Below are 12,640 nucleotides of genomic sequence, written 5' to 3' on the forward strand. Positions count from 1 at the left end.
GTTAAATTGAGAGATTAAACAGAATCCATGATTTACTACCTTGCTGTACATTAGGATATCCTGAAGAGTTTCTTGAAATACAGATTTCAACAAACAAACAAACAAAAACCGGATTACTGATCCTCACCCCAGACCTACTGAAGTAGAATATTCTAGGGTGAGTCTGTTTTTAAGAACGTGTCCAGGAGACCTGATGCACAGTGAAGTTGGAGAGATACTGAGTTTTATAATCTGTAAAGCCTTTTCCAACTCATAACACTGATAAAAAGTCAAACTTTTTTCATATTCTCAAATTTCATTGTAAATCAGCATCTCCTTGAAAAATTCTGATTCAGTAGATTAGAGGTGGGACTGGAAAATTTGCATGTCAACAAGTTCCCAGGTAATACTGATGCTGCCCATCCTGGTGTCTCACTTTGAGAAGCGCTTGTCTAGCTTTCAAGGAACTGGAACTTACAGTTAGGCAGCTGATTTTATTGTAGGTTATGTCCAATTTGTTTGAAAAGTATTGTTAAAATTTTTTTATTTCAGCTGAAGTTTGACTCCCTGTAACTATCATCATTGATCTTAGTTTGGCCTCTGGAAAAACACGGAATAAGTAATCTCTTTCCATTGTTGAAAGAGGCCCCAGAGTTTTCCTTTCTAAATCCTCCATGGAGAAATCCTAGCCATACACTTCTGATGCATGGTCCATTACCCATTGCCTGCTAGAGCATTCTCAGCAATGGGGAGCTTATTCCTTTTCAAAGCATGGTCGTGATTTAAAAACTAGGGCCTCATCTGTCTCCATGTTTTGGAGGAAACAGTAGATCATATTCTCTATGGACTCATACCTTTGTCCTGAGAAGTATGTGTCAGAGACTTGGAAGCTTAGTGAGAGGGTCTCTATTTAAACTGGGGCAGCAAGCCAGACAGAATGGGGTCTGAGCCTCTTAGATATAAAGAGGATTCACTCCAGATCTCAAAGATGGGGTGAGAAGGGATTTTCCCCCTTCCTTGTTTTTCCCTCTTTGTTTGCTAAATGCAGGTAACCTGGGCCTGGGTTAAAATTAATCACATTTTCCCCTCCCTCTTTGATCTATTGGAAGCCTGGAGGTGAATGGAGAGAGCAGCCATTTGGGAGTTGACAGGAGGAGAATAGCAAAAGCACTGTGTCTGAATCAGAGGCCTAGCTCTGCCTCTAGTTGGCGGGGGGGGGGAGTTAGCTGTAAACAGCCTGATGACAGTGGTGTCTGGAGGCTGCCCAGGAAAAGAGATTAATCTATTGCCATTACCTGCCTCTGTTGCAGGTTCTTTCTTTGCCCCTTGCAGCCTCTCCTTCAGCACCCCCAGAAACCTCCTGTTGTCTGCACTGGCTGATTTAGAGGCAGTGTGCATTTCTGAAACCTGGGGGATTTGCCACTTTTCCACCCTGAGCCTCCAGGAATATCCCAGCCCTTCTTAACTCTCCTCCTTGATCTTTTCTTGACTTCCTGTAGCCCAAGGCTGTCTACTCTGACCTCCATAAAAATCTGCTTCCTTACAAATTCTTCTCTTACAGGTGGCCTCTGTCAGCCTCCTGCAACTGGGCCAGGAGACTGACAAGCTTAAAACCAGAAATCGGGAATCCATTTCTCTGCTCATGCGCTTGGTATGTATCTGGTTTAAGTTGGCCTTAGAGGAAGGGCTAGAGGGAGACTCCTCTTTAGGGTCCTTGGCTCTCAGCCACTGTTATCACCCAAAAGCATTAATTTAGAACTTAATTCTGCCTGAATAGGTCTAGTCCTCACATTCTGGCTGATATTTTAGACTTGTGCTATAATCCCAAGGTAGGGTCTTCCTTAGCCTCTTGCTGACTGGGTGCCTTTCCCTGCAGTCTTCTTGAGTCTGATCTGGTGCAGCAGCTGTTCCCTAATCCATAAGTACCTACCTGTCCAGTATGTGTGTAGTTTTACTTGATCACTTTCTACTGCTGTATTTCTTGTCCTTAAAGAGTACCATGAAGGGTGTTCCCGCTGGTGCAGTGGGTTAAGAATATGACTGCAGTGGCTCAGGTCCCTGCAGAGATGCGGGTTCGATCCCCACCCGACACAGTGTGTTAAGGATCCAGCATTGCTGCAGCTGTGGCATAGGACACTGCTGGAGTAGGTCGATGCTGCCGCTCAGATTTAATCCCTGGCTGGGAAACTTCGATATGCCGTGGGTGTGGCCATAAAAAAAGAAATGCCATGAAGAAGATGCTGAGTAGCACAGAGCTGAACTGGGGGAAGAGGATGGGGGCTCAGGGGAGGGAAGGGATATTTGCTGAAAAGCTATGAGGGAGGGAGCCAAGTGGGCCGAGAACCAGGCAGCTCCTGCTGTCTCTTCTGTCTTCCCAAGCTGTGGGCTTTCCCCTATTTTGGCAGGAAGTTCTGGGAACTCTGACTCAACTAACTCTTAAAAAATCTTTTCTTCATGACCCTCTTTCCCTCTTAAGCATGCTTACTCACTCTTTCGCTCTAAAGTTGGATTCCCCAAGCTAGTGCTACACTTAGATGGGGACAGGAGGGGCTCCTGCCCAGGGTCCCGCTCTGGCCTACGGGGTGAGGACATGCCTACCTGGAGCCTGTGCTGGAGATTTCTGGGGCCTTCTCTTCTAAGCAGCTCCAGCCTACTTGTAGGGCTTGTGTGGGTCTTCCTCAGGTCCACCCTACTGAGGCGGACTGTGCTGCTGGCAGGTACACCTCTAGAGCCCACAGAATGTTAGGCTGGAGTTTAGATGTACAGATAGGAAGTAGACTGAGGGTGGGAGGGAAGCAGGGGGCAGACTGGAGGCTGATTCTCTCTTTTCACCCTATTCTGGTGCAAAACTTTGCAGAATCTAAGAATTCTTTTTTTTTTTTTTTTTTTTTTTGTCTTTTTGCTATTTCTCGGTCCGCTCCCGTGGCATATGGAGATTCCCAGGCTAGGGGTCCAATTGGAGCTGTAGCCACCGGCCTACGCCAGAGCCACAGCAACGCAGGATCTGAGCCGCATCTGCAACCTACACCACAGCTCACGGCAATGCCGGATCGTTAACCCACTGAGCAAGGGCAGGGACCGAACCCGCAACTTCATGGTTCCTAGTCGGATTCGTTAACCACTGCGCCACGACGGGAACTCCAAGAATTCTTAATTAAAACCTGCCTTCCGTGAAATTGTAAAGGTGCACTCAGCCCATCATATGCACAGGTTCTATAGCCACAGATTCAACCATACATGGATTGAAAATATTCCGGAAAGTTCCATAAAACACAACTTCAATTTGCCCACACCAGCAACTATTTACATTTCATTTACATTGTATTTACAAGTGTTTACATAGCATTTACATTGTATGTGGTATTATAAGTAATCTAGAGATGATTTAAAGTTTATGGGAAGATATTGTAGGTTATATGCAAATATTGTGCCATTTTATATAAGGAACTTGGGCAACCATGGAGACAACTACATATTGTGAAGGCTGAAAGAAAGAATATAATAGTTTGTCTGATTTATTTAGTCATATGGTATGTGGGCTTCCATTTGTACTCTTGGCCAAGCCCACAAATATTAGGGGCGGGCAGGCCTGAGACTCCCACTGGGTATTCTTTAAATACACAGCCACTAAGTGGAATCTGTATCTCTCTTTCTCCAGCTAGAAAAAGGCCTAAGTTAGGTTGATTAAGAATATTGGTGGAGGAGTTCCCATTGTGGCTCAGTGGTATGAATCTCACTAGTATCCTTGAAGGATGTGGGTTTGATCCCTGGCCTTACTCAGTGGGTTAAGGATCTGGTCATGCCATGCATGAGCTGTGGTGAAGGTTGCAGATGCGGCTCAGATCCAGCGTTGCAGTGGCTGTGGCTGTGGTTTAGGCCGGCAGCTGCAGCTCCAGTTCGACCCCTAGCCTGGGAACTTCTATATGCCATGGGTGCAAAAAAAAAATAAAAAAGACACAAAAAAGAATTATGATGAAGAGAATGGACATGAGGGTGTGTGTGTGTAGTGAGGGTTGAGAAGGCAGAGGGGGAAGGCCAAGTGCAGTGTGCTAGATAGAGCACAGTCCAAGCAGCATGACCTGGGCGAGTTAATTAACCTTTCTGAGACTCTTGATTCTTTAGTCCTAAAAGTGGGCAATTATCTTTTTTAAGAAAACTTTAATTTTTTTTTTTTTTGGTCTTTTTGCCATTTCTTGGGCCACTCCCGCAGCATATGGAGGTTCTCAGGCTAGGGGTTGAATCAGAGCTATAGCCACCGGCCTACGCCAGAGCCATAGCAATGCGGGATCCGAGCCGCGTCTGCAACCTACACCATAGCTCACGCATGGCAATGCCTGATCCTTAACCCACTGAGAAAGACCAGGGATAGAACCTGCAACTTCATGGTTCATAGTCAGATTCGTTAATCACTGAGCCACGATGGGAACGCCAAGAAAACTTTAATTTTTAAAAAATTTTACAAAATTTTATTGAAGTATAGTTGATTTACAATGTTGTGATAATTTCTGCTGTACAACATAGTGATTCAGCAATACGTATATGCACATCCATTCTTTCTCAGATTCTTTTCCCATATAGATTATCACAGAATGTAAGATGGACAATTATCCTTATGATAGAGTGGTGAGGATTCATGACATAGTATATATGAAAGTGCCTACCACATAGTAGATGCCAAACAAATGTTTGTTCTCTCTCTCTGCTGCTCATTTTAGTTTCTGGATGACTTAGGCATGCCTGTTCATTTCCTTGAGAAGTTTTCACCTCTGTAAAGCTGGGGGTGATTCTGTATTGCCACTCAGCACTGCTTCCTCTCTCTGTTTTGTGTGCCCCCCACTTCCCCCAAAGCGTGGGAAGGTGTCTGCCCCTTGTGGCGTCATAGTGAGGCCTGCACAGTGGCTGGAACAGAGCTAGGACCAGGTGCTTTTTGTAGGAGGGACGAGACAGAGGGACTAGCTGCTGCAAAGCAATTTAAATGCAAATATTTCCCCAGAGAAATTGGAAATGACTGAAGGGAAGGAGCTGTATTCTGAGTTAACAGGCTACTCTTGTTTCCCCAAATCCTGGCCAGGCACCTTTCTCCCTGGGATCTTCCTGTCTTAGCTCTCAAGCCTCAGCAGTGCCCACTCCCACTATTGCCAGATTGTTCCTGGCATGGGTTTCACAGGGGAAGGAATGGCTCTCATAGAATCATGGAATCCTAGATGTCAGAACCAACCAGATGCTGGCAGTTAGTGCAGTCCTCATAACTCATAGGTGAGGAAAGGGAGGGAAAGATGAGAGCTAGGGTTTACCCCCAAATATATGGGCAGATTTAGGGCTAGAATCATTTCTTGGCCTGCACGCTAGGGCTCTTTCCACTACTGTGAATTTCCTCTAGTTAGGAACCATGTGATTTCCTGTGCTTAATAGAGCAAAGAATAGAAGTCCTGGGCCAGTGGATCCTCCTTGAAGCCATCACTCATTTCCCTGCACCCGAGGGTCATAGCCTGGAAAAGAGGTCTTATCTCTCTCCTGGCTTAAGGTTTAAAAGTCTTGCCTAACAGGAAATTCTGTTATCCAACATAAGATCAGAGCTCCAGTTTTACAGGCAGATTTCCTTTCCTTCAGCCTGCAGTGTTGGCTCTTCTGAGGTTGTTGTGTGTATTGTGTGGGCATAGTTTGAGAATAGTAGTATCTTACAAATTTTGAAACTTGAAAGGACTTCAGAGAGAGAAACATGTTAGAGTAGAGATGGTAGCTTGTTTTTCCTTAGTAAATTTTTAGGAACTGAAACACCAGACGTATTGGGAAGGCCTATCTGTGTGAACTGCCAGAGGATATGGGACACTTCTCTCTAGAGTGTATTTTTTAGTCCCACAACCTCTTGGATGAGGAAAATAGCAAAGAAAACACACGCTATTTCTTCCTTAGGGAAGGGGACGCTCTGGCCCAGCACTAGGCTATGCCGCTCTTGGCTTATATCCCCCTGCCCCCTCCCCTCAGCCTTACCCAGGCATCTTCATCTGTCTTTCTGCATGGCTGTGGGGGCTGCCGGGATTACCACAGCACACAGGCTTCTAATTAAACTAATTAATCATGCCTGCTCCTTTATGCAGCATCCTTACTGTTCCCTAAGCGCTGTACTAAGGGAGGGAGGAGACTGAGGCCCAGCACAAGGGGACCCATGTGGATTCGAGGCCCCTCTTTCTTGGCTTGCAGTGGTGACTGTTTGTTTCTCTGCAAAGCTTTGTCATTAGCGCTTTTATCCATCCTTACCTGCATCTGTGCTGCCCACCCACATATGATTTGGCATCTAGAATGGGAAGAATGGGAGTTTTTCTGCCGCTAGAAAAGGGATTCTTTGCTGCCTTCTGCTTCTGAGCCCTTCATATAACCCTTAGGAGGGGCAGGGGTGCCATTATAATGGAGCTGAAGAGGCTACATTGCTTTCCTAGAGCGACGTGAAGTGAGGGAGGAAGCGGTCTTGGAACCCTGTTCACCTGTAACTCTAAGGGTCCCCGAGGGCCCAGGAACCTGAATAAAGAGGGGCAGGATGTCACAGAGGTAAGCGATACTTGGGGTTCTCATCTCTCTTGGCCCCTTCTCTTCCAGGTGGTGGAGGAGTCCTCCTTCCTGACCCTGGACATGCTGGAGTCCTGCTTCCCTTATGTCCTGCTTCGAAATGCCTATCGCGAGGTGTCCCGGGCCTTCCACCTGAACCGAGTGCTGGCCAGTACCCACTGAAGGGCCCTTTGCACCTGCCTGAATTCATGCTGTCCTGGAAGCTGTGGTCATTGTCTCAAAGGGTGGGGTCGCCAGGGAGAGGATCAGCCAGAGCTGGTAATGAAGGATATGGAGGAACAGCCCAGGGCTGAGGAATCCTAGAGAAATGGGGCTGGTGGGGGGTGGTGGTGGGGGAAGATGGAGGACTTTTTTATGGAGAAAAGTTAGGGGATTGGGGCCACATGTATCAATTTTTACAATGAAAAAAACGTGGCATGCAAGTATGTTTTCTGTCTTCTGGGGACTAGAGCTTGAGCTCTGACTGGCATGGGTGTCTCCGACCTTCATCACTATTCTAGGATAATGCTGGCGGGCAGAGATGATCAATCATCATATTAAACCATAATGAGCTTATAATCCTCCCACTGGAGCTGCTATTGTCTCCTGCACATTCATTAGGACGATTATCTCCTCTCTTCCTTTTCCAAATGTGTTCAGCAAACATTCAGCCTGCTCCTCCTGCAAAATAGTCTCAATGGAACCCCTTTTTTCCTTTGGGGGGGCTCTTTTAGAAGTCGTGGGTCTCTTCCTGTGCTTCCAGCTCCACAGCCTGCAGGGGCAGTGAGGGAGGTGCTTGTGAGAGATTTTCATTGCCCCAACACCCCCTTCACCTGCCCTACCACACCTTGTAGGTAACCAGTAAGTTCTCTCGTTTAACCCCTCCTGCTTTTCCTTGACATCGCCACAACCCAGAGCAGAGGGTGAGTCTAGATTAGTTCTAGGTCATAGGAAAACTGACTGGACCAGAGTCATGTGAGTTTCCGTCACATACCATTTTAGGGGTGTTCTCCCTCCTATTTGGAGGGACTAATTTAACCCAAATCCCCTTGTCAGCCTGGGTACAGCTGTTGCTCCAGGCAGGGATTTCTCTTCTACATCTTAAATTTCATAGACCTCATTAGTTTATAGGGACCTGAGAGTGAGTATACTTGAGGGAGTACAAGCTGTTTCAACTTAGCCCTTTTCTGCACTAATTAGAATTTCAAGTGTCACAAAGCCTGGGGCGCTCAAGATAGCACTAAACTAGGTTTAGTTAACTCCCAGGAAACAGTGGGCCCCATCCATCACTTCTGTGTACCCAGTGCCAGGGAGGACTAGAGCAACAGATCATACATATCACCAGTATAGAGCGGTTGGAATGGGCAAAAATAATTAACTAGTTAATTAGGCTCACGTCTATACTTCATGAAAAAAGGGATGCACTTGGTTTTCAAAAACCATCCGGAGTTCATTAAAGCTATTTGTTAGCTGTTTTTAGATTTTTGTGTGTCTTGATCTTTATTTCTCAAGACCCAGGCTTAGTTAATATTTTTAAAACTTGGCACCCATAATCACTACACAGATTTTTCATAGCAACAGTTGTCTACTCTTTAGGATAGAAGCATCAAAGGCTCCTGCTTTGGGCATCCCCTAATTGTCCTTCCTTGCTGTGGAAAGAACATTGTGTTCTTAGGAGTGATTTGGGGTCAGGCCTACTGAGACTGAGGGCGAATTTGATGAGGAAGAGAAAGCTCAAAAGTATCTGAACAACTACCCTTACACTCTTATTATCTCTGCTGGGATCTTCCTGAGGAGACGGGAGATCCCTTTTCCATCTGCATGTGGAACTGCTTAAGAGGAGTCTCCCAGAGGATAGCAAGACAAGTCGCTGCAGGGGAGTGGATGGTAGATATTAATACTTGTAATATTTTTTAAAAATTTTATTGAGATAACTGATGCACATGCACTTTTAGGAAATAGTTCAGAGAGGTCCTGCGTACCTTTATCAGTTTCCCTCAGTGGTAACGTCTTGCAAAACTATAGTATACCATCATAAGCAGGATGTTGACATTGATCCAACCCACCAATGTTCTTTATAGATTTCTCCAGTTTTACTTGTACTTGTTTCACTGTGTGTATTTAGTTCTGTACAGCTTTATCACGTGAAGGTTCGTACATCTGCTACCATGGTCAAGATCAGAATAATTCCATCACTACAAGGACCCCTCATGTTGTTCTTTTATGTCCCTCCCACAGCCCCCTTCCTCTTCAACCCTAATCGTTGGCAACACAAATCTTTTTCTAAAATTTTGTCTTGTGACATAATATCTATGTATAAGCATATACTTAACAAACACACTTCTCTATCATACTTTTTCAAAGTGCTCTTACATCCTTAAGGCAATTCTGCAAGGTAGCCAGGGATGCCTTTCCTATTTCAGGCCAGTAAGCAGATGCAGAGACGTAAATGACTTAATGAAGGTCACATGTTTGGCAGTACATCTGGGACTGGGACCCAGGTCTGACATTCAGTCCTAGGCGACATTTGCACTGACTGCCTCTTCACCTGGGAGGACTTAGCTGTTAGGATCAAGAGAGAGTAGAAAGAGCAAAAATAGGAGGAGGTGAGGATATATGGCCTTTACTGCCTGGAACAAAAGATGAATGTCTGGAAGTGAAGAACAGATGAGGTATCAGAACCTATTGGCATTTTAGGCAGTTGGTTTCCTTGACCAGGAGGATCTCTGACCTCTTACAGTCTGGGATGAAATCAACTATGAACTGGTTTCTGCTCTCAGGTTCCCAGCAGGCTTTATTTAGGCCTAAAAGGAACTGAAGAATGAATATCAGAAAGAAATTCTGACCCCAATTGTTTTGTCTCGCGGGCAGAGAGTAGGTTCTAGCCTCAGCATTTTCATTAGTTCAGTGTTTTCATTAAAATCTCCATTAACTTGTTTCAAGCAGCAATGAGATGGAATTATCCCTCCCACCAGACCTGGGGCGAGATGCTAGCAAAGGAGCTTTGGTTCTTTGGGCAGTAAAAACAGTGCTTCCTCCACTGCGGTGTTCAGTCCAGTGGGCAGGTGTGGGCAGCCTCTACCCTTTGGCACTTTGCCTGTGAGGAAGTGAACAACCATGGTTTGAGCACAGGGACCCAGAAGGGTAAGGAGGTCCCTGCTAGGGACATGACTTCCCTAACCTTAGGCCTTCACACCTAGATCATTTCTTCGCCAACAAAGTTTGACTTTGAGAAGAAGCTGGCACATGGTTGAGCAGCACTCACGCGGTTGGGGGAAGAGTGTTCTTCCAGTCCTCCGCCCTACAGGGCCTCCTGCTCTTCCTAAGTACCTGTCATCAAAGGAGACGAAGATGAACCCCCCCCTCAGCCCCCACACCTCAATGAGTTGTCAAGCTCTCTCCCTCCCACCTGAATAGGAAGCAGGAGCAGCAGGCCAGATTGCAGGTTGAGGAAGTCAGAAGTGAACTTGAGCTGAGTTTGCAGCTCTGGAGAGATTGAGGAGCAGGCTTTTCTCTTGTCACTTTGGAAGGAGAGGATTGTGAGGCCGCCCCTTTAAATAGCATTCCCGTGGGAGGTAGATCACATCCAGCCGTCACCTGCTGCCAAAGCATCATTTTTGGTCTCTATCAAACTCAAAGCTTGTCGGAAGGGATTGCGGGGTTAGGGAATTGAGGAGGCATGGTCTCCAAAGAGCAGGGGCAGTTTGGAAGCTGAAAAGGAGAAGGATGAGGTTGAGCAGAAGCCTGGGAATGCTGCCAGTGGGGGACAAGGGGGAAAGATGGAGTGAAGAGCAGTGGTCTTTTGAGCCTATGAATGGAGCAGTCATACCCTATTCTTATCTCTCTAGCGGTAGGATAAGGCAGAAATGGGATTGCACTGAAACAAGAGGGATGAGGTTGAGGTTAAATGCCAGGACTGGTGATGAAAGAAAGAGAAAGAGAGCCACAGAGCAGAAAAGCACTAGAAAAGAGACTTGGCCCTGGTTTTATCACTTACTCTCTGTGGAACCGCATAATTTTTCTGGGCTTAGTTTTCCCATTTGTTAAATAAATTGGGTTAGACTAGATGACTATGAAGTATCTTTCATGAATAATGTGTGCGTGTGTATGAGACTTTTTTTTTTTTTTCTGACTGTGGCATGCGGAGGTTCCTGGCCAGGAATTGAACCCATGCCACAGTAGAAACCAGAGCCACAGCAGTGATAACTGCAAGATCCTTAACCTGCTGAGCCACCAGGGAACTCCAATTTTTCCTTTTCTTTCTTTTTTTTTTTTTTTTTTTTTTTTTTTTGCTATTTCTTGGGCCGCTCTCACGGCATATGGAGGTTCCCAGGCTAGGGGTCGAATCGGAGCTGTAGCCACCGGCCTACGCCAGAGCCACAGCAACGTGGGATCCGAGCCAAGTCTGCAACCTACACCACAGCTCACGGCAATGCCGGATCGTTAACCCACTGAGCAACGGCAGGGACCGAACCCGCAACCTCATGGTTCCTAGTCGGATTCGTTAACCACTGCACCACAATGGGAACTCCTCTTTTCTTAAAATGGGTTAGGAGCTGGGGACCTGGGAGAGCAGGAGTGGGATATGCCTCTGTTTTAACAAGAAACATTAAGAGATCCCTCTGGAAGTACATTTCCTGCCTCTTTCCCATCTCTTCTAGTGAAATACCTGTCTACTTTGGGGAGCTCCTTAGCTCTAATCCCAATTTCCTAACTAGAACTCTTTAGTTCTAATCGTATTTTGGAATTCTTTTATAGGTTTCTATCCCATTCTTTTTCATTTGATAGGGAAAGTGATTGCACTCAAATTTTGAGAACTGGATTGTGCAGGAGTCTGAGTTGGGTCTCAGATGCAGCTCTATCCTGGCTGGGATGGTTCCCCTGGCCAGGAGGGGAAAGGGCTGTGTGTGCTAAAGTTAGATGGACAGAAATGCCAAAGTCCCGATGTTCTTACTGATTTTTTTCTCCATCTCTGACTGCCATCTCCTTCTGCCTCCATACTTCCTGGAAGCCGGGTCTGCTGATACTTCTCTGTCCTGCCAGATCTGAAGGCCTGTCCTAAACTCATTGCCTAAAAGGCAATCCTTTTATGTCAGGAGTCTTCACTTTTTTTCTCCACTGACTGCGGAGGGGGTGCTTCCACCTGATATTTAGAATGGAGTACATGCCTTCTTCTGATAGCCCCTCCCTCCAACCTCCAGAGTTCTTGAAATTAAAACTCACATTCAAGATTCCTGAATTAGTGAATACATCTCCTCTGTTTACATAGAATTTCCTGCAGTGCCAAAGTAGGTGGTCATTAAGGAGGAGAAATTTAAGGAAATCTGACGTGGGTCCTACCAGAGTCCCAGGTGGGACTCAGTTTGGTGGAAGAGGCTTTGCCCTGTTAAGAGTCTTGAGATCAAATTCTGTATCATTCGTTCCATAGATGTTTTAAGCAGCTAAGCTGTTTTGTGCTGGGCCCTGAGCCATTAGATTCCTTTCACAGAAGACAGAATGAGGGGAAATAAACTGGAAAGGCCATAGGAGGGGTTGAGATGAGCTAGGAGTGATTTCCTGGCCTTTACAGAGTTAGATATAGTCAAATGAAGACCTGATGCTGTCTGCTCAGGTGGATTCTCTCTGCAAGGCTTGACCCTTAGGAGAAACTCCCACAGCCAGGTGGGTATTTAGAGGTACCAGGGGGAAGGCCACAGGATGGAGACGTGTCAGGAAGACCAAGCTAAGGGAACCGGGGAGAGGAGCGGGATACCACGGCCACTTAGAGCAGGCCCTGGACTTTTCCTTCAAAGGGAAGAGCACACGCGTGAGAGTCTGGTCTGGGGCTAGGTTCCTTCCGGGGATGAGTGGCTTCACTCAGCCCGAGCGCCCAGGACCCCAGGCAGAGCTCTCATCTCCACCCCCATCTCCCCGCACACCTGGGATCCACCCGCGGCTAGGCACACGTGGATACGACACGCACATACACAGAACTCAAAACACACCCCCAGGGAACCCACACAACCGCCCACAGCGAAGTCCTGCCGCCCGCCGCCTGAGCCGCACTCTGTAAACACGCACTCGCATCCACCCGCGCGGGGCACGCGCAGCCTCCCGTCCCCGGCGCCTGGGTGCGTGC

At 46.6% G+C, this 12,640-nt stretch overlaps 1 protein-coding gene across 1 annotated transcript in view; it reads left to right on the plus strand.

Annotated features, from left to right (window-relative positions):
• Window positions 1-8,003, plus strand: part of NCKAP1L (NCK associated protein 1 like) — a 42,938-nt gene extending 34,935 nt beyond the window's left edge. Inside the window, exons 30-31 of the mRNA XM_021091746.1 lie at window positions 1,541-1,630; window positions 6,574-8,003. Coding sequence (XP_020947405.1) covers window positions 1,541-1,630; window positions 6,574-6,705 — 222 coding nt within the window. The 3' untranslated portion in view covers window positions 6,706-8,003. The remainder of the gene's footprint in view (window positions 1-1,540; window positions 1,631-6,573) is intronic.

This window comes from Sus scrofa, chromosome 5 (assembly GCF_000003025.6).
Source record: "Sus scrofa isolate TJ Tabasco breed Duroc chromosome 5, Sscrofa11.1, whole genome shotgun sequence".
Lineage (NCBI taxonomy): Eukaryota > Metazoa > Chordata > Mammalia > Artiodactyla > Suidae > Sus > Sus scrofa.